Source organism: Peromyscus leucopus, chromosome 4, assembly GCF_004664715.2.
Source record: "Peromyscus leucopus breed LL Stock chromosome 4, UCI_PerLeu_2.1, whole genome shotgun sequence".
NCBI classification, from domain to species: Eukaryota; Metazoa; Chordata; class Mammalia; order Rodentia; family Cricetidae; genus Peromyscus; species Peromyscus leucopus.
The window spans coordinates 53,546,355-53,568,720 of NC_051066.1; the positions used below are offsets into that span (position 1 = coordinate 53,546,355).

At 42.8% G+C, this 22,366-nt stretch overlaps 1 protein-coding gene across 1 annotated transcript in view; it reads left to right on the forward strand.

Annotated features, from left to right (window-relative positions):
- Positions 1–22,366, forward strand: part of Osbpl6 (oxysterol binding protein like 6) — a 189,729-nt gene that overhangs the window by 150,180 nt on the left and 17,183 nt on the right. Inside the window, 5 exon segments of the mRNA XM_037204898.1 lie at positions 3,465–3,630; positions 5,320–5,453; positions 6,253–6,276; positions 13,870–13,977; positions 15,990–16,127. Coding sequence (XP_037060793.1) covers positions 3,465–3,630; positions 5,320–5,453; positions 6,253–6,276; positions 13,870–13,977; positions 15,990–16,127 — 570 coding nt within the window.

Consider the following 22,366-nt stretch of genomic DNA (forward strand, 5'->3'; position numbering starts at 1 on the left):
GTTCAAGGAATAAAGTGGAGAAATCCAAATGATCTTTAGAGAACTAACAATATCATAGTCTGGAAAGCCAAGATCAGTTACCTTGTGAGAATGCTAAGGCTTCCTCCAATGATATGCTTCCAGAATAGCACGCAGGGAGGTGATTGTATTTTTCCTGGGTTCAAGTTTTAAGCTTGGGATGCATGCAGTGAAAATAATCAAGTTAGGATTAGCACTTATTTGCATAAAGTAAGTTGATGTTTTCTTCCGTTGAAGCAGAAGAAAAGACTTTTTCATACAGGAAGCATTAATGCCCACATCCCAGTACAGCTGTGACCATAGAAATTATAAAAATAACTTAGATGATTCTAGTAAAAAAAAGGTACAGTCAACCCTTAAAATAATCATGGAAATAACTAGGATTGGATGGTTACTGGCCCCTCTAGGATCTGTACTTTGGCTCTGTACCTAAGAGGCATTGAGCAGGATCCACCACTGACCCCTCCCCAACCCCAGTGGCCTGACTCTACTTCCCTGTTCCTTTTAGTGCCCCTTCTCTTCCCAACACTGAAGTTACCCCACATTTGGACCTGCCCTATCTTCTGAGAGGCCTCTTGCCCAGAATCCTCTCACAGAACCCTTGTTAGTTTTATCTTATCCTCTTCCACTCAGGCTTCTGGAGGGAATGACTTTTATACCAAAGAAGTCTGCCTGAGGAGATGTTTCCAAAATTTATTCTTGTTGGGCCTTAACACTGGCCCCCCCAGAATGGCCAACTTTCTCCATTAGCCAAAGCCCATAGAACGTCAAACTGGGAACACAGGAACACTGGCCCCCAACTATGGGACAACACCAAGGCTCCCCAAGCTGCTAGTACCTCAAACATATCCTTGAAAGCAAACTGCAGGGTATGGACAGGGAATTTTTCACCTTGGCTCAGTAAGACCTCTAAGCTCAATAATTGTTGGGCACACCGGTGTTCTTCCTTTCCCGGTGATCATTGCTACATTTGGGGCCAGCAGGCCTCCTGACAAATTCACTTCTCTTTTGACTTCATTTGTAGGTGAATTTTCAGGGCACCCCCTAACATCTCCATTCATACTGCAGTGACTGGTATCAGAATGTTCTAGAACCTTCCTCCCTGTCATAGAGCTTCTAGGAAGCCTTGAGGTTTTTTTTCCTGAGCAGGGAGAATGGCCCGTATTCAGCACTGGGGATTCTCAGCTCTAAGCATGGGGAGCAGTGGCAGCTCCTATCCCAGCCATCCTTGAAGACAAGGAACTGGCTACCACTTGAAATGTTTTCTATCTAAATGATGCCCAAGTGTCAATGAATAAAAACAAAGTGAGTCCCCAGGATGAAGAACTACTTACCAGTTAAATGCATATATCATGGTTTATATTCTCTACCTTGCAAATTCCTCAATTAAAATGACCCATTCAACACACTTTCTCTTAACAAGCAAACAAACAAACAAAAAATATTTAATTCATTTGGAAGTATATAAAAACTGTTCTTATCATCCCAGGAAACTGTCTGATTACAATTAGTGTGAAATATTGGGAGTTTGTTCCCTGTGGGTCATATACAAAGCCAGTTCTACTGTTTGAGGAGTCAGTTTAAACTTCCATTATGTCCAAATTATTAATTTGTAAATTGTGTGTTTCTTCTCAGCATCTGATTCCAGCAGTTAGCGGAGAATCCTTTAGCATGGACAGGGTGGGGCCTTCTTAGACTCCATGGGTTTTCATAGTGGCCCCCCCTGCCACACCTCCATAGGCTAACGTAGCCCCCTCCCCATCCACTCAGAAGAGAAGAGACACTTATTCTGGCTAAATCCTTGAGGTATTGCGTGTCCCTGAGTGACACAAAACTCTTTCCCATGACCTGTGTCTCTCAACACCAAACACCCATTAATTTGTTTTTCTTAATGTTCCCTTGTCTACCTTTAACCATGTCCCACACAGATCCCATGCTTCTTTTAGGTATTCCCAAAGACCCTCGGCCATGGTTACCACAGATGTACCTTAGACAAGAGTTCTGAAAATAAGGGAACACCTTCATTCCACTCTCTCAAATGACTCATTCCCTGCTTGTCTGTCTTCCGTTTTGAGCCTGCCGAGATAGACAGCTGTTGACAGCCCCCCAGCATAGTGTCTCTTGGGTCCCCACTGAGGATAAGAGATAATGGCATTGGTCCCTCTGAATGCCTCAGAGACCATGTGTTGGCATGCTTAGCTTTGCTGGTGTTAGGGGGGACGTTCCATGTTCTTCTTCCCTTTGATAGCTTCTCAGATAATTACTCACTGGCAGAGCTGAACTATATCAGCAGGGCACTCAGGCTAATAGTTACCCATAAGCCAGATTTTTTTTCTCTCCGCCTTGTCTGTCTGAAAGAGCAAGGGAAAAAGAGAGAGAAAAAAAATCTTTTTTTTTTCCCTATCCTCTCTCACATACCAAATCCATGAAATTGAAACTATAAAAAAAATATTTTAAGTTGTTTTATAACCACTCCTCCCCTCCCCAAGATATTGCCTCCTTCCTCCTATGGAAATATGCAAATTAACCAGGAGACAGAGTTATTTCAATTGTAGAAAATTCCGTTTTTTGTAGGGTCTATAGTTTGTCTCCTCAGAACAGCTGAATGAACACTTGTGCAGTAAGATTACAGGAAAAGTTACTGGTGGATTTGCTTCTATTTCCCAAGAACAATTGGCCTTTGTGACCCTTTGGCTGACCCTTCTCAAAAGGACAAGAAAGTGTTTTGCCTTCACCCAGCACAAGCCTAGTTCAGATCCAGTCTGGGCAGGGAAGTTCCTGTAGCCACTGGGAATGGTCTACACCGATGCAGCCTTTTCTCTGTAGAGCTTTGCACAGGCGGCCGATGCATAGACCACATTCATCTACACAACAGTGTCATATGACACACACAAAGGCAGATGGCAGTCACTCACGTGATATTTCATCTGTGAATATATATTCTAATAAGTATATTTATGCCTGAGCCTCCTTAAGTCATTAGTGTATGTACTATAAACTTTTTTTTTTTGGTAGCTGTAGACCAAATGAGTCTTTAAGTGTATTTGTACATATTTATTAAGATCCTGCCTAGGCTCGAAGACAGGTGAACATAAATTGCCCTCTGTGTGAGAACAGGTCCACACATTAAGGTTCAGGTTGCTTTTTTCTGCCGGTTATTTTTGGGGACAAGTGAAGAAGGTTCAGAGGTGTGCGTTTTCACACCATAGTCATTGTTCTTTGTAAGAATGAAAACCCAGTGCATCCTAGGATTCTTGAACTATCAGAAACAAGGCTGCTTCCTCCTTCCCAGCCTACACTGCTTACAGAATCAGTGAGGACTGGGGCTCCGAGCATGTCAAAAGAAAGGAGTAGAACCTTGTAAAGGATAGGGAGGGCCTTGTCTGCACAGGAGATGGGAGAAGAGGACACGGCGACACTTGGATAATGGACACCTTCCCTTCCAGGTCCCTTTCAGCGCCACCATGTCGCCGGTGCGTCTGCATTCCTCCAACCCCAACCTTTGTGCAGATATTGAGTTCCAGACCCCTCCTAGCCACCTCACCGACCCTCTGGAGAGTTCCACAGATTATACAAAGCTACAAGAAGAGTTTTGTCTGATTGCGCAGAAAGGTAACACAGCAAGAGGTCTTCTTTACCGTGGCGAATTTGATGAAAGATCAGTGTTTTCTCGGCATCCAGGTTGACTCTCTGGTCACTGTGCTGCTCTCTGAGTTTCACCGGTCAGATATTTACAGCACAACCAGACGTCACCTTAATTTTTGTAACAATCATTTTTAATCATTTTCTCTATGGATATGTCCATAGATACCGTCTTCTAATGCCTCATAAATGCATTTTTAATTGCTTTCTTAAACTGGATGCTAATATCATGATCAGAGCCAATGGTATTCTGGAAGTGCAGTTCAGATTCATAGGCAGTATCTTTGCTTCTGGGGTGGGGTGGCTGCAGTTGGAGAGAGATAACACCTAGCTAAACACAGCACACACAGGGAGAGGGTGAACTCAATGGCAGCCCAGAGAGAGCTTTGTTTGCTTACAGTCCTGAAGCTTCCAAGGAACTCAAGTTTCCACAGTGTTTGAAAGCCTCTGTTAAAACCACAGGGTTTTTCAGCAGACATACAGATTCTGCATGCAAGGGAGACAAAATGGACAGATCCATGCCTTCACTGCACTCTTTGGAAAGGCATTGGGAGGCGCTTGTAAAATCAACGGGGATTAATTTCAGCTTTCAAGTTGATGGTGGAACGTTACACATGAAATAATAGATTGTGAGGCAGGAGTTTGAGCTCAGTAGTAGGACACCTACCTTCCTTGCTCAGGCTCTGGATTCCATCTCAGCACTGCAAATAAAAACAATTGCCAGTCTCCAAAACAGATTGTGAATTCTTTAGATCCCTGACACCTCTACACTTCACTCCATCCATCCACCCCCTCCCTTAATTCAGGCCACTCTTTTGTACTAGACTTAATACCTCTAAAAATAACCTTTTATCAAATAAACAAATCTATATTTGAAGACTTCACATGCTTTTCAAACGCTGTTAATATAAAAATTAAGAATTCTAAGTTCAAACTTTTGTGGTTCAAACTACAAGACTGCCTCAGATTTTTCCCAATATGACTTGTCAGGTATGTAGGAAAGGAGAGGAGGAGGGTTGTTTTCATTGTTGCTTTTAAGTCAAAGCACCTGTGATGCCGAGACACTTGGTGCCAAGAAAGCAATACCAGTGCTGTTTTCAAATCCAGATCATCTCCCACTCCAAAGAAACTAGTCAGAACTTCTGGATCCACTTCCTATTTTATGTTGACAGGACTCGTAAAGTGTTCTTTTTTGGAGGTGTACACTCTGTGAAAATAACTCTGCTGCAATAACTCTGGAGTTGCATGACACTTTCACAGAATGGCTATAAATATTACCATCAAACATGACAAACAAAACATGCTTTCTTTTCCTTCTTGAGATGTAAGTTAATTTCTAAGTATTGATGTTTAGAATTGATGTTGATATTTTGTATGTTGCTTCCAAATCTGTGTTGGCTCATCTGGTATGAAATATGAAAATTTCCATTTTAGTTAATTACCAGTGCCATATTTGTTTTGAGTATGGATACTCAGATAATTATATTAAGGCTAGTTTTTATTTTTTTTCCCTAAAGGCTGAGTTTTTAGTCAGAGTATAACCTAGTCTCTCTGGAAAATGTCTAGATAGGAGCTAGTGTCCACAGAAGTTGACGTCCTGTGTGTGTGTTCATCCTCCTACAGTCAGTGTTTGTCTCTCGCTCTTCTCTCTCTCCCCAGTGCATTCCCTTCTGAAGTCTGCATTTAACAGCATAGCCATCGAGAAGGAGAAACTGAAGCAGATGGTTTCTGAGCAAGACCACAGCAAAGGCCAGAGCACCCAGATGGCCAGGCTCCGGCAGTCGCTGTCACAGGTAAACCCAAGAGTTGTCTAATGCATGACGAACAGAAGGAGCTAGGCAAAGGATGAGGGGAGGAGGTCAGCATCACCAGGGATGGCATGTCCCTCTGATGTTCTCCCAAGACACTGCAGAGTCAGTGTTGAATTTTGTTAGTTTTCCTCTCTAAAAATGTCAAGGTAAGGGTGAAAATGAGCAATAATTGTTGAGTACATACAAATTGTTATTTTTAACTATTTGAGTTAATGTCTGGGGTCATTTGTCAGATAATTCCTGATTTTTAAAAAACAAAATAAAACAGGCATTTATACAGGGCTTACATGTTGAAGGAATATTCCAGAGTATATTCAATGCAATGGTAAATAGAACAAAATCTCCTGGGTCTTCCATGCTTTATATATTTTCCAATTATATTTAAATCTGTTGAAAGTTACTAATGACTGTGAATGGTAATAAATAGGTAAATGGGTAATGATTAATAGTAAATAGGTAACTACTAATTATTTCTTTTCTGGTTTGCACTCTTAGGGTTTTCTTGTCTGTTATGCTCCTGAACTAGACTTCTATATCTTCGAATATGTTATATTTTATTTTACTAATAGTATAATCACACCCCTGTATACCTCAGAGTTGAGGTTTCTGTTATAAATTCTTAAAAGCCACACATTACTTCCTCTGTAATGAACATTTCCTTTGGCCAGTCCTTAATTGCCCTCAGCTTGATTCCTTTGAGCATGCAATGCTGTTATGTGATTTTTGTGTGAGAACTCAGTGTTTATATAAATATTGTTCACTTCCTGGTGCCTTGGATCAGAGTGAAGGAGCCAGCAAATCCTGGGTAAGTGGCTCTCCTTGTGGATCCAACCCTGCTTGAATATCTCCCATAGTCCCTCAGAATGAAATGTGAACTCTCACCTCTGTGGGTTTTGTACCTGATCTGTCAGCGTTTTCAGTGTTCAGTCTCCTGTAATAAAGTGCCAATAGCTAGGCTACACGTTCCCCGCCACCACGAAGCACTATCAGCTGAGGTATATATGCTGCATCCAGTGCCAATCCAGGGCCTCAGGAGCATGTGCATCACCACAGCAGCTGTCTGGCAGCCTGCAGAGGCCTTCACTCATAACCTAGCAAAGGTTCTGACGTCTGCTCATGCCACTGAATCCATTCTGTGCTCTGTTAATATTAGTTGATCTTCTGACTCATTATGGTGACTGTACCATGAAGCAGAAAGATCAAAATAGTAGTCAAACACATCGATATCATCTCGAAGACACATAAAATACATCCTGAGTCCCAAAGTGATGCGGTGTTTTTAGTTTGTTTGATGATGTTAGCTTTGTGACATAAATTGACCATATACTGAGAAAGATAAGTAAATGTGTTTCCTGCTTGCTGCTCGCTTGCTCTTGTTTACCTCTCATTAAGACAAAGAATTGGCTTGAGGTCTGGGGATATGAGTAGGCTGATAGAATGCTTGCCTAGCATGCACAAAACGCCCAGGTTCAGCCCCCAGCACCACAGAAAACTAGCAGGGCATATGCTTTATAATGCCAACACTCAGGACATGGAAGCAAGAAGATCTGATGCTGAAGGTCTTCCTTGGCTCCATTAGTGATTGTGAGGTCGGCCTGGGATTCATGAAACCCTGTCTCAGAAATGGATGGAGATCCAGGATTTGGCTTTGAAGGAATCTAGAAATGACTAGGAAGAGGGATTGCAGTGGGAGAAAGTTCATTTGTGTATATATTTGACTGACTAGATAGTGTGCAAGATACGGAATATCCACAGATCTGGTTTCCAGGAAGCTCATGATCTTGTTGGTAAGTGAATACTGTCCACCCAGGAAAGAGTTAAAGGGACCACACTGTACCAGACACAGCAGTGCTTGGTGGGACAGATGTCTAGGGTTCTGGTTGTTGAGAAGCAAGAGATCACTGAGACAAAAGCGCAGCCATTGATCTGACATCCTAGAGACAGGTCTGAGAGGATGAAGAAGGACCCAGCGCTAGTGATGGTGTGAAATCAACCACACACCCTTTGAGTTCAAATACCTCCCTCTCTTGAGAGATGCTTATTTGCATCTTGATTTAGGGATTTGGCAGATTTTTCTTGTGTTGTTTGGTTTAGGGTTTTTATACTTCAATTTTTCTTCTAACCAAAGGACAAAGATGTGAAAATAATTTGGAACTATCAAGACCATTTCACATTAGCCACTTGTGTGCCATACCTTTGGTTGTGCCAACATTACTGTGCCCATCTGGACACTCCAGTTGCTTCCACAGAGAACATCAATGTTTTAAGGGCAGGGGGTCTTAGTTTTGGTTACTATGGTTGTGGTGAAACACCATGACCAAAAGCAACTTGGTGAGGGAAGGGCTGGTTTGTCTTACATTATCTGAATTACACAGTCCATCAAGGGAAGCCAGGACAGGAACTCAACCTGGCCAAGAACCCCAAGACAGGAGCTGATGCAGAGGCCATGGAGGAGTGCGGCTTGCTGGCTTGTTCCTCATGGTTTTTTTTTTTTTTTAAATAGACCCAAGACCACCAGTCCAGGCACATACCCACCCACAACTGATGGGCCCTTCTCCATCAATCACTAATTAAGAAAACACCCTACAGGCTTGCCTACAGTCGATCTTATGGAGGCATTTTCCCAATTGAGGTGTCCTCCTCTCAGATGACTTTTGCTTGTGTTCAGTTGAAGTAAAACTAGCCAGGACCAGATTAGAGAGACCATCTAATGGAGATCCAGGTCAAGCTGCCAGAGAAATTGCAAGTGATGGCCACTGAAGTCAAGGGTAGATCATTCCTTGGCCCTTTTGGCTAAGGTCAAGTGGAGACCAATCACCGGTAGAACTTTGAGAGTCTTAACAAGGAAAATATTTTTTAAAAACATCCTATTTAGCGGCAAATAGCATGCGAACAGAATGAATTTCTTGAATATGCTAGTCATATCAGCACGCGTTTGTTACTGGGAGCCAAAAGAGGACAAGATCCTGAAAGTAGGAAACATCAGTCAGGGCAGCGTGGCCAGCACTTTTTGCACAGTCCCACCTTGAATATAGTACTCAAGACTGTACAAGTACCAAATAATTGGAGTGTGTTGAGATAGTTTGTCTCCACACCCTGTGTATATTTTATACATATTAGCCTAACTCCATGTTAGAGTGAGCTTTCAGGTAACCCAAAGACACCTCTGGTCCATATACACTGTGAGCAGTTGAACCCCTGAATGTCTTCCTCATGGTCTCCCTGCAGAGAGGGAGGAAGGAGAGAGATGGCAGTTAATTTACATAGACTGACATTGTTAAAGCTCTTATTTTGTGTGACATAGTCCTGGTTATAGCTATCTAGCGATTAAAATGTTGCATTTTCAGGAAAGCTTTTCAGTATGTATCATATCAACTCAACAAGGTCCAGCATCCTTTTAGCAGGCATGTAGCATGTGAGGTAGATGAGATCAGCATTTTCCACTTCAAGCCTGGCATAAATTGTTACCTGCCTTGAGCAAGTAGGCACAAGGCTGGAGAGCCCCATAAATTCCTCTTCCCTAATCTATATAGATACAAGCGCAACATAACTGTGTAATTTTACCCCTCGTAAAACATACCTTTCATCCCCATGACAAGCCTAGATGTTGGACATACATGATGGAACAGGATATTTCCTGTGGCATCTGTGCCTCATAGGTGACCTTATTTAGCTTCAGCCTTCTTTTCCTGAACACTAACATCAAATGGCGTAGTATAAAGCTAAGGCAGCCTTGGCAATCCCAATTAACAAAACAGTAACGTATTGGGGTGTCCGTGGGTTTTTTCTGCAGCATAGTATACTGCATGGCTGTGGCTGGTTTGGTTTCTCACCCCAGAATTTGTGCACAGCTTGTGCTCATATAGTGTAAACTGAGTCCATATAAATGTGAGCACCAGCATCTGACCCATCTACTCCAGCTGGAATTATTACTGTATTTCACTAAATCAACATGCCACAGTCATTAAGGATGTCATTATTTTGTGCATTGCTGAGAGAGAGGGAAAAAACAAAACATTGCCGTCAACTGAACTGACAGAGTGCTTCAGAGGCGCAGTGCGGTGGGGGAAATGTGCATTGAGAATTATTGAAATATGTTAAGACTGAGACTGTAAGCAAAAGGTTGGCTCAAAGCACATAATGGCATAATTTAACACCCCAGCTGTAGCATCCGTCACCCTCGCTGTCCACAAGATTGCACATACCACAAATAGATACTATGGAACGGGAGAAAAATTCCAAGTCAGTTTATTTCTGAACTCTACAATTCTCTGGGACTCCAGGAAATCTAAGAGTATGAAGATTTTTTTTCATTCAACCCTTTATAATTTTTTTAATATCAAGTTTCAGTGATACTGTCTCTGTAGGTCTATGCTGATATCACAATGTATTTATTGTAGTAAAACTTTGTGACTACCTTAGTGTCCAGTGATAGGAACCCATTGCCTACTGCGCAGCTGTCTAAATCATCTTTATAAAAGAGTTAGAAACATGTGTTTGTGACCAGAGAATAAAGTGCAGATCAGAAGTAAAAAAGGTGCACCTGGGAAACAATATAAAAAGTGCAGAGGAGGCCAAAGCAAGGAACAGTGACACTCTGCTAACACCAGTTGGGTAGTATGGTCGGAATTCAAAAAAATATTTTAGACTTTTCATTTTCTAAATATAACAGTATTTTTTCATTGGGGAAAACAAAAAAAAAAAACAAGGATAGTTGCCCAGAATTTGTGTTTTGGCTGTGTAACGGTATTTGCTCCACCCATGACCTTGGTCTATATGGCCTGAAGGAGGCGGTGCTTCTTGCCATCATAGTGAACTCTTGAAAGGAAGAAGGGCCCATGCCACGAAGCCACAGAGCATTACCTGCTCTCTTGTATCTTCTCCTGGCAGTGGCTTGCAGCATCTGCCTGATTCCACCTTTCTTCATCTCCATCTTCACTTGGAATGTATGGCCTAACCTTATTCTGCCTCGCCATTGGCCAAACAGCTTTATTTATCAACCAATGAGAGCAACACATGTTCACAGCACAGGGAAAACCTCCCACAGCATGGCTGTGTTTTCATAATTTTCTCACTTCTTTTGAACCAGCTTTACTCTTGCTGAGTGTTACTAATCCTTCTCCGGCTCAGGCAGTCATGTTTCCTTCCCAGAACCCACAATTCCACTTAGTAAAATTATCTTGCCAGTGTCTCTCTGAGTCTAAGTTAAATTCCCATCTATTGCCTGAAGAAGTTGGGACGTAAGGGTTGATTTTGGTTCAGAACTTCAAATGGTAACTTTCTGGATTGAGCAGGAAGGAATTTTTTTTGAAGTGTTAGACATTGGTATGTTTGAGGACAGGAGGCAGCGGGCTGAGTATGCTCTGTGGGGTCTTCTTCACAGTCTAGGCTCACTAGTAAATGCAGATGCTCCCTGTGTGGGTGCTCAGTGAAGACTGTTTGGCACCACACACCACTTCACAGTGCTTCTCCCTGTTAGCCTTGGCCCTGTGTACAAAGCAAATCGATTCTCTCCCAGGCAGGCCTCAGTAGTTTCTCTTGCTCAGCGGCTGGCACCAATGGCTGGAATCTGCCTCCCTTTTCCTTGGTTTGACCCTGTTTACTCTCCCTGAGCACATGCCCTACACTATTTTTACCATCTTCTGTGCTCTTTGGTATTATTATCACTCCAATTGCCATTGCTCTTTCAATGCCTGTATTCTTCAGCATTTTCAGTTCCAACGACACCGTTAGCAAATGTGGTACTAGACCCTGCTGGGGAACGCTATGTATGCCCAGCCCTCAGTCATTTGGCTGCAGCAAATTTCACAAGCAGACTGACGATCAAGGCAAAAGGAGGAGCCAGCCTGGGGAAGGTTGCTAAGACGGGCTGACGCATGCATGGTGGCGGCTTGAGTTTGCCAGAGTTGCAGTGACTTATTTCTGCTCTGTGTCATATGACAAGCCTTGCATCTACCACTGCTTATATATTATCAAGGAAGTTATTTCTTTCCAATATTTGCCCTGGATTCCATGTAGGTGTTGCCTCTTTGAAATCAAAGTAGGATTTAGTCTTTAGGTTTTTTTAGGTTTGCTACAACTTTGAATTTTGGACTAGTGAAAATGCATTGTGCTGCACATCTAAGTAGAATCCAAGCCTTTTTCTTTTGTACAATGTCAACATATTGGCAGGGAAACCTGTAAGTATTAATATCAGTAGGAAAGGAACTAAAAGAGATGCTTTTTGTTTTAAATATGATAACCTTTTCTTTTTTTCTGGTAATTATAAAATGGGAAAAATTCTGGGAGTGACAAGATGCAGTTTCCTAGATTTGAAGACCAAGTGTCTAAGATACATAAGCTGTTGTCAGCGCCCCCAACAGCTTATGTATCTTAGACTTACAGGTTTCCCTGGGTGTCCTTCCATGTTTCTGTAGGCAGGATCATATTTAATGCAAACTGGCTAAGAAGAGAGTTTAAGTGAGCTCTTAATATTTTTAAATCCCCAGAGGAAGCGGTTTACAGTATTCCTTGTAAATGGGAAAAAGTGTTTCATGTTCCCTTCCCAAGGAAGAGCTTTACTCGGGCTTGTGGTTAATTCATGAACACTGTTCCAGTGTCAGCAGAAGGTGTGGTCATTTTAAAAAGAATGGATGGTCAAGATTGATGGGAAAACCTCAGGTCGACACTGATTCTGCCCATCAGCTCATCACATGCCTTGCCAAAGTCCTCCCATTTACAAAGTGTGGCAAAGTAGATCTGGCCCGAATATTTCAACAACTGTTCACACTTATGTGTGCACAGGAAATAACTGAATGAACAAGTGAGCTCCATACAAAGGATGAGACAAAGCAGACGTTTGTTTTTTTTTTTCAAATTCTTAAGTGATATTTTACCTCTATTAAAAATGATTTGAGCACTTTTACCAGATGACAAGGTACTAGAATTCTTCCTCCAAGGCACTTGGTTTACTTACTACACACATCTCTTTTCTAACACCTTCATGGTTTCATCGTTTCTTAGGTAGACGGACATTTTTCCCTATCCTCACATGTAATGCTGTTAGATCAGTATCTACCTTGAATCTACCCATACTTCTCACACCAGACCCACTGTGTTGCGTAACATATCATACAAACTAGTTCTAAAGGCTTTAAAACAAAAACTGTAAGTAATTCTGTCCTCAAAACACAAAACCGGAGTTAAAGGTAGGAACCATGCTGGGGAAAGGAGAGGAGAGGTAAGAAGTCTTTGCTCTATGCTCCAGCTGTACTTCTTGCCTAGTATAGGTGTCGGGTTTTAATCCTTAACGTTTACTGAGTATTTGAATGGGTACAGTTACAGTTATCGAATTCTGCTCACACACATATTGGTTTACCATATCTATTGACTCTAAATGAAGCAGAATGCACATTCTGCAGGGTAGATGCTCTTTAGTAAGCCCTGGCATATATTGTTTACTGTAAAACATCCATCTCCATTTCAGAATTCCCATTTTTAACAGAAGGAAGGTATCGCCCATCTTTACACAGACCTTGTCCTCACATAGGCATTTTACCTGAAAATCCCCGTGAGCTGAATCCTGACACAGAAATGATCATATTCGCACGCATCAATCACTGTGAAGTGTGGAAGGCTCCCCATGCTTTGTGCACAGGGGCCCTGTGAGGGGCACACTTATGTGAAGTTGTTCTGTCCTTGCATTAAATGCAGTTGCTGCATGTGCTAGAGTGTGTCAGTGGTGTTTCACCAATGTTTACTTCTGGCGTGTTCAAAGCACTGTGACGTACTTACACTCGGAGTTGGTTTGCTGTTGGACTCATGCTCTTACTATGGTTGTCCATGTCCACACTTTTCAGCAGAAGTACCTTTTGTGTGTGCCACTGTACTACCAAGAGGACTAGTTATGAGCTCCTGAAAAAATAAAAATATCCATTTCCTTTGATCAGACTGAAAATAATTCTGTATGCTAAAGTCAGTTCATTAATTATTCCGAGTATTTTTGAAATGATGGCCTGTCTTTGAAACGAATCCTCAACTTTAGAGAGTAGAACAAAGAAAACTATGAGAGAATCAATATCTTCCATCCCAGACTGCACAAGGTAATATATATGTGGTGGTAGACTGGTCTTGGATGTAATGGGTCTGCCTCTGAGGAGGAGAAATCCATGAATCATTTTTATGAAGCCCATTAAATATTTCAGCTCACTAACCTACTTAAGTAGTGGTCTTACATTACCAAAAGTTAATGTCATAACTCTCAGCCATTTATTTCCCTCTTAACTGATACGGTCAAGCGCATGGTAAAGTCTGAGCTAAGAGCATCTCAGAATTTTGTTGTCTCAAGTTGTCCCTTGTATTTGCTTGTAACACTCGCTTATTACTTTGCCATTACAATTGCAGTTTTTGTTACTTTAAGGCACTCAACCAGAATGCTGAGCTCAGGAGTCGGCTGAACAGAATACACTCAGAGTCTATCATTTGTGATCAGGTTGTCAGTGTAAATATTATCCCTAGCCCTGACGAGGTAAGGCTCATTATGAATGGATATAGAACACCTGTTTTATGACATCTAAATTACTGCATATTTTTGCTTATTTTAAACAGTTGTTCTCTGTTAGTGACATTCTCTCCATAACTGTGTTGCAGACAGCTCAGTAGTCTTTGAAGTCAAAGATGTATATGAACTTGACATCATGTATTCTGGTGACTGCTGTCTCTTTTTATTTATTTCAATATCCACCTGATGTCACCGAATATTTAATTTATATATCTAGTCCAGCTTATTTATTTTATGCATCTGTTTTGTTCTTTTTTTTTAACATGTTCATTATCACCAAATGTCTAATGAAATGCTGAAAAAAAGTTTTAGCTGGCAAATTGTTTAAGAATTGCTTAAAGGTTTCTTTGGAAGAAGTTATCTAGGGAGAGAAGCTACCTCTTCCTGCTAAAAACAAGCTAATTGTGCTGCTCGAGAGCACCCTTCATGATGGCTCAGGCAGTCAACAGCCAGCAGGGACTGGAAGTGGGGTGGGTGCTTGCCCCGCATGCGGAGGCCTGGGTACAGGTGACAGGTGTGAAGTGAAAACTCACCATGTGCTGCGGCCGGTTCTAACCAGTCACACTGTGCTTCGTGTGTCATTATCAACAACCTCTATAGTACACGCTATTATTTTTTTATATTGAAGAAATGGCATGAAAATAGAAAAACATCCAGAATGCAGGCTAAAATGTGTATAAGCTTTTGTAAAATTATGTTTTATTAATCGTTAGAAATTAAAGCTTTGTGCATGGCAATAATGCATCTAACGAAGTGAGAGTTTAAACTAAGACTAAGGTCATATTTGCATGAAAGCCATATGTTTTACCATAAATTTTAGTGTAAATCAGACTCAAGCATTCTTCTGGAAAGATCCCAAGGCATCCTACCTTTGACTTAAGTTGTCTGTCCACTGTTTCTGTTCATCTTTAGAGTCCCACTGAACTCTAATCACATTTATATCCACTCAGTTGCTCAGGAGCTAGGACTATTTCTAAGATTGGTTAATGAAAAAATATTTAGATCCAGCAAGGTGACTCAGTGAGTCAAGGCACTTGCCACCAAGTCTGATGACCTGAGCTTAGTCCCTGGGGAACCACACAGTGGGAGAGAGAGCAGAGTGCTGTGAGTTGTCCTCTGAACCACCCCCTCATACACATGTATGTGTGCGCCCCATATGGACACCCAATACATACATGTGATTTTAAAATTACTGAATAATCCTTAGTTGAACTCTTCAACCTGAAAAGTGAATTAAAATATATTATAGTCTTAAAATTCATTCTAAATAAATTTATCTTCCTTGAATGCAGTTGTTTGTACCTTAGCACACATAAACAGTATTTTTCTTGAAACAAGATTCAGTAGTCTAGACATGTTTGATTGGTTTAAAATTCATGATTTAATTGGAAATCAAATTATATATCTCCTATTTCAGAAATTAGTCTTATAGATCACCAGCCTAGCTGTCTCAAGACGTTTCTGTAAATACTTCCTGAGGTTTAATTTACTGCTTAAAGCAATAGCTCTCAACCTGTGGGTCGTGAGCCATTTGGGGGTTGCATATCAGATAGTTACATTACAATCATAACAGTAGCAACATCACAGTTATGAAGTAGCAATGAAAATAATGTTATGGTTGGGAGTCACCACAACATGAGGAACTGTATTGAAGGGTCGAAGCATTAGGAAGGCTGAAAACCACTGGCTTAGACTACGACTAGCAATGCCAGGCCTAAGATCACAGTCAATTCATGTTTTTAATAGGAGTTTTACCTGTTGAATTCCATTTGCTACCAATGGGGCATATTGTAACATCATGGCCTTTCAATTCTGCCTTTGGGACTCTCTAGGCACAGTAGATGGAATCATGTATGGTAGCAAGTGAAACTTGGTCACTCATGTTAACAGACAGTTTGGAATTCTCTAGAAAATCTAGAGAATAGCAGTGCTACTAGGAAGCAAAACATGATTCTGTCCTACGTGTCTTTCTTCCGCAGGCTGGCGAGCAAATCCATGTCAACCTCCCTCTGTCCCAGCAGGTGGCCAATGAGAGCCGCCTCTCCATGTCAGAATCTGTGTCAGAGTTCTTCGACGCCCAAGAGGTGCTCCTGTCTGCAAGTTCCTCAGAGAACGAGGTAAGGTTCCCAGGTGTGTCCATCCATTTCGTTTGCTTGGGACTGCGAGTTTGGGTAAAGACCGTCAGACTCTGGGACGTCAGGCTGCTGGATATGTTTGTTTACGTCACAGAAAGATGCTCACCTTATAGCAGAGCCAAGGTGTGTAAGCCACCGTGATGCTTCCCATTTCCTGAGCACTTCACAGTGCTTCCGGGCTGCAATTCAGGGGCACTTAACTTGGATGGATAAAGGGAAATAATCAAACACATATATATGTGGCAAAGTAACCAAACCATTGGTAACAGAGTTCATTGCAGGGACCATTTGGTAATTCAGAAAGGGTGAGAGAATTAGAAAACCATCTCTGCTGGGCAACTTAATATGTCTACAAGGAAATCTGATCTGTCCCAATCCCCAGTATGCTTACGACCACAATTTAGCTGTCACACAAAAATGTTAATAATCTGGTCTCCGTACTCAGGTGCAGCCTCATGTTCCTTTTTGTTCTAGATCCTTCCAACAGCCAAAGGAGTGATTCCCGGAGTTATCAATTTGCTAAAGACATCGTATTGTCCCTCGTAACAAAGAGAAGTAGTCTTTTGTACCACCCACACTGGAAAGAACTGGACTGCATATTATCCTTGTGCCCTGTGTTTTAGAGGCTTCCAGAAATAGTGGCTTTTATTCATATCTCCTTCCTGTACCACAATAATGAGGTGGGAGCCAGGAAATAAACTCAAATAATAGTTTTCAGGGTTATCCCTCCCCTTTAGTTAAGGTGTGGCTCCTAGGTCAATCTAATCTGTTCCAGTCTCTTGAGTTTCCTCCTGATGAGAACCCCCTAGAAGGCTCCTCAAGCCTTTACACTGACAGTCTTGGCAAGCCCACCTTGTGAGCCAAGCATGGGTGTGTGAATTCCGGTAACAGCTGCAGGGTCCACGCAGGTTGTGTATCTTGTACCGCATCTACCAGTGGAGCTGGGTCCTCTGCACTGGCCACCTGTGCTGGCTGGAGCATTTCTCCCAGAGAAATGTATGTTATCTCCCCCAACATTCAGCCCTCTGGTGTGCCTTGTTTATGTCTCCCTCCCGGCTATCGCTCTCCAACGCAATATGTTTCATCCATTTCATTTTTTATGTGTTTGCACCTCTAGAATACAGGTTCCACGAAGGTCTCTAGAACAGTCTAGTGAATTCAGAACTGGCACTCAATAAGTATTTACTAATGCAATAAAGGAAAGAGTTCTTTCAGGCCATTCATCCACTAATTCTTCTGAGAAGTGCCCACATCAAAATTTCCCTGACTAGGGATGCGGTATCTACCACCAGTGCATTTACTTAATGAGTCCTCAGATCCTTTTAAGAAAATTGTCTACTAAAAGCTACATCCTTGGGTTTTAAAGATGGCCTACTTCTTTCCAGAATGCTCTACCAGCCTAGTGTCTGCTTTAGAATTCGTGTCTGCAGGGACACACCTAGTTACATTTGGAAAATAGTTCCTGAACTGTTTTTGAACCCTGAAGTTCAACACAGAAATATTTGGCTCCAGCACTTTGAGTTCACGGGGAAGAAGACAGCCCTTGGTAGCACCTCAGGGGCTTGACCTATGCATAGGACCACGTGAGAGGACCACAGCAAATAGCCCAGCCCCAGTTACTGCACCAACTTATGACATGCCCACCTCTGACCCGGGTCCACTGCCACCTCGAATTCTACACCGGCGATATTGTATCATTTATGGCACAGTTTGGGAGAGATCGGAAACCAAAGAGGAATAGCATGCTTAAGTGTGGCTGTTTCCTTAACAAATGCTAACAATAAGCGTGCTCGTGATACACATTGCGTTCTGGTAGGCACTTGTCTCCTCATCTGTAATCAGGGAGATTGGCTTCTTCTAGAGAAACTGGGTGGAAGAGAAGCTAAAAAACTCAGCTTTACTGAGCATGGTGGTGTTCCCTCTAGTTCTCTTTCAGTTAGTGAGAACTGTAGAGACAAAGTACAGAGGGAGAATATGAATCAGAAAAAAAAAATTCTTAATTTGCCACGTTAATAGGCTTCACATGCAAAAGCAACTCTCTTATTATTCTAACCCATGAATGCAGTCCCTCTGTCAGGGTTTATCACATGAAATGTGTGAACTCTAGAAGCAGAAGTATTGAATGAACTCTTCAACCCTGATTTTTATTTACTTAGTGTGTGAGTGAAGGGAAGGAATGTGTGTATATGTGCTCTTGTATGTGTATGCCTCTGGGTGTGTTGTTTGTGTGCATGCACTTGCATGTGTAAAAGCCAGAGGTCAACTTCCAGTACCTTCCTCAGTTTCCCTCCATCTAATTTTTTGAGGCACACTCTCTCCCTGAGCCCTGGTGTTCATCGGTTTGGCTAGGCTGGCTGGCCAGCTCTGGGACTCTGCCTGTCTCCTCTCTTCCGTTGCAGTGAGTTCAGGTCCATTCACCACACCCAGTTTTCACATGGGTCCTGGGAATCTGACCTCAGCTCTTTATGTTTGTATAGCAAGCACTCTACCGACAGCTCAGCCCCTCAACCCTAATCTAAAAATCATCAATAAATCTAGAAATATTAGAAATTAAAAATAGACTAAATTATTTTTAGCAGTGCAGGAGATCAAACTCAGGGCCTTGTACATGCTAGGTAAACTATCACTTAGCTATTTCCCTAGTCCTACTAGTTTATATTATATTCAAATTTAAAACTTTCAATAGCAAAATGCTGGCATAAAGTTAAAAAAAAAATGAGTTGAGGAGAATCAAGATGGCGGTCACTGGTGGCCAACGCAGCCTGAGCATCTTGCTCCAGGCTCTTTACAACATCAGCTGTAGCCTCAGCCAGGGCCCTGGTTTCTCCCGGGAGTGAGCACCTCTCTTCTGGCCTGGTGAGGCGGGATCTAGAGAGGACCACTGTGATGAGAGGAGGCTGTGAGGAACAGAGAGAGCAACTCTCGAGCCCAATAGGCACCATGACTGGGATCATCAAGAAACAGATCCTGGACACCGGGAAGCACCTAGACAACAGAACACTAAGGGTTGAGGTAAACACCTCAGCCCCACTCCCAGCAGGGCACTGTGGGAAGTGAGTTAGTAGATGGTGGAGTGATGGGAGAGAAAGAAGAGAGCAAAGAGGTGGTGGAGACAAGTGGTTAGTGCCCTATGAAGTGAGGCAGTTGCTGTTCCTGCTCCTTGGGAAAAGGTGGCTCACACTGCCCATCAAGAGAGCCAGTAACAAAGGCAAGAGCTAGTGGCCCTGTGCCTTCTTCCTTTGAGAAAACCGACCACTGAGTGAGTCGCTGTGACTCCCAGAGCCGCATCCTAGGCCAGGAAGAAGAGCAGTGTCTGCAGAATGGGGACGACTGACTGGACATGTCCTGCTGTGTTTACTTCTCATCCGTGGCCTGACTGCTAATCTTTCTAGCTGTGGTGGTGGTTCAACTAGGAGACTTGACAACGCTTAGGTTGAACTGCAGTTTTACTGTGCTACATCTGACTTGGGCCAGAGATTTATTTCCTGTCAAGCTTTGGATTTGACAAACACTTGAAGGCAGCCAGAGACCCTGCCCAATATGTGGCCCACCCACAGCAGGAGCCACTACAGTGTGCAAGTAAGGGGCAGAGAGATGGGAAAGAGAAGCATAACAGTTTGTGCAGTATGAAGAGAGGCAAATCTGGAGACTCAAGGGTGGAGAGGAACAGTCTGATGTGAATAGCTTGCAAAGCCACCTGAGGCCATGGTGAAGTCCCGGCCCGTGCTGCTGCTGTGGGCCACGTATAGGCCCATGACCAAGCAGCAGCTAGGGTCTGTGTCGATGTCCATGGTCCATGTTACTACCAAAGGCCATGTGGATGCCCCTGGTTTAGACTGCTGCCTGGGACCACGTTGATATCAATGGCTGCACAGAGTTGGCCCCTCCCCTTGCTGCCTGCAGCATTGGGTGAGCTAGCCAGGGCAGTGCTGAAGAGCTCACTGTGGTGGTAAGGATGCAGGAGAGCTGGCAGGCTGACCAACCACTCAGCCTGGTCCAGATCCAGGGCGATGAGTTGGCCCACCCCAACATCCACCCCATCTATGAACTGCCAGAGCACGTGAAGGGGCCAGTCCTGCAGATTCAAAGCTGCAGGACCTCCATGACATGGGGCAACAACAGGATATCCACAAGGAGTCCCAGTGAAGGCCCTGTATTGATAGTGTGGTAGAAGCCAGAGTCCTCAAACCAGACCAGTGACTCTTTGCAATGAACATTTGCAAGTAAAGATATATGGAATAAAGGGTATGTGACTCACTATGACATACTACAGCTTCCATGATGAGATTATTTTTTTAATTTTATTTCATTCAGGGAGAGGGAGGAGGTTGTAAGGGCAGGTACAAAGGGATGGGGAAACTAGTAGGATTGGGTGCAGGATGCGAAATCCACAAAGAATCAATAAAAAGTTAAAAGAAAAAATTGGAAGACTCATCCATTATGGGTGGCCTGCTCCCTGGGCTTGGGTCTTGTACTGTTTAAGTGTAAGAATGGGACTGGACACCAGCAAGCATGCGTACATTTATCCTGTCTGCTCTTGACTGGGAAAGCAGGCAGCGGCTTCAAGTTCCTACCATGACTTTTCTGCAATGATGGACCATAACCAGGAGTTGTATGCCACATAAACCCTTTCTCCCTTAAATTAAAAATAAAAAGTTGCAAACTAGGTAAAATGCAAGATATATGATGACAGAAGACTGTTGAAAGACATTTACATTCTGGTTCATCTCCATATCCCTCAGTGCACAATGAAATGTGCTGCCTTTCCAAATACAGATGAAGAGCTTTGTCTCTTGTCAGGGAAATGTGCCCAGAACACCACAAAACTAAGATCCAGACATGGTGAGCATTACTATAATCCCAGCACTTGGGAAGCACAGGGAGGAGGCTCACCATGAGTGGTCCAGTTTATTCTACATAATGAGTTCATGACCAGCCAGAGATTTCTAACAAGACTCTGGCTCAAAGCACCAAGCCTGTAACTGGAGGCAGAGCTTTTTGTCCCATCCGCCTGATTACACTCGGCAGTCATTTCCCAAATTACCACTCAGAGGCTTATATATAATTATAAATGCTAGGCCAATGGCTCAGGCTTATTACTAGCTAGCTCTACATTTAAATTAACCCATATTTCTTATCTGTGCTTTGCCACATGGTTTGTGGCTTGTTACCTCATTTTCTACATGTCTTGCTTCTTCAGCGGCTGGCTAGCATCTGGCCTGACTCCGCCCTTCTTCATCTCTGTCCTCAGTTTGATTGTACTGCCTAACCTCATCTTGCCTCCCTATTGGCCAAAACTGCCTTATCAACCAATGAGAGCAACACATATTTACAACATACAGAAGGACATCCCACTGCACCAAGCCAAAACAAATGGCCAAACACACAAAATGTGATCTTCTTTGTTAGTAGGTAAAGACACATACAGTGTGTGTTTATGCTGACATTTTAAGATTCGGAGGATGAAGCCTATCTGAATGGGCCTGTACTGGCAGCTGCAGATGATTTTCAAACCCTGTGTGCCCTCATGTACTTGCTGATATTTTACAGTAGGTGTGTTTTGGTTTTGTGCTCAGAGAGGACACTGCTATTTACACCTTGAAGACAGAGTAAAGAGTATCATTTTCCTGCCTGTATTGGAGACCTTGGTTTCCCAGTTCCGCTTGTGGCTTAGTGCCCTTTCTTAACTGCTCCAACTCTCTGTACATCACGTTGTTCCTTAATCTTATTTTGCCCTTAATTTGGGTGTCATTTTAGTTTGTCTGTTTATGTGTTTTTGCAGTATTTGGGACTGAACCTAGAACTTAGGCGTGGTAGTCAGGCAGTCTGCCATTGAGCTCTGTCCCCACCTCCACGGGTTTCCTTGTTGCTCCATTCATGAAGAGAATGACTTAATGTTTGATCTTTTCCCCAACCTCCCAATAGCTGTCAGACTCTAGAGTTTCTTCCCTAGATCTGTGGAGCATCTTCTCATCTCACCTCCCTAAAGAGGGCTGTAAGCATCTTCTGGAAAACTGAGTCTTGACTCTGTGTACACTCCCTTAGTTTGTTGGGTTTTAATGACCCTGCAGGTTGGCATGAAAAGCCTGCTGTCACTGCCATGCCCTTTCCTGTCTCCCTACACTCAGTCACAGCCACTCTTAACTTCCCAGAGGTCCTTGGGTAAATGCTTCCCTAATGGTTCCTGCTTTTGCCTCTTCCTGGGCCTCTCCCTCTCATAA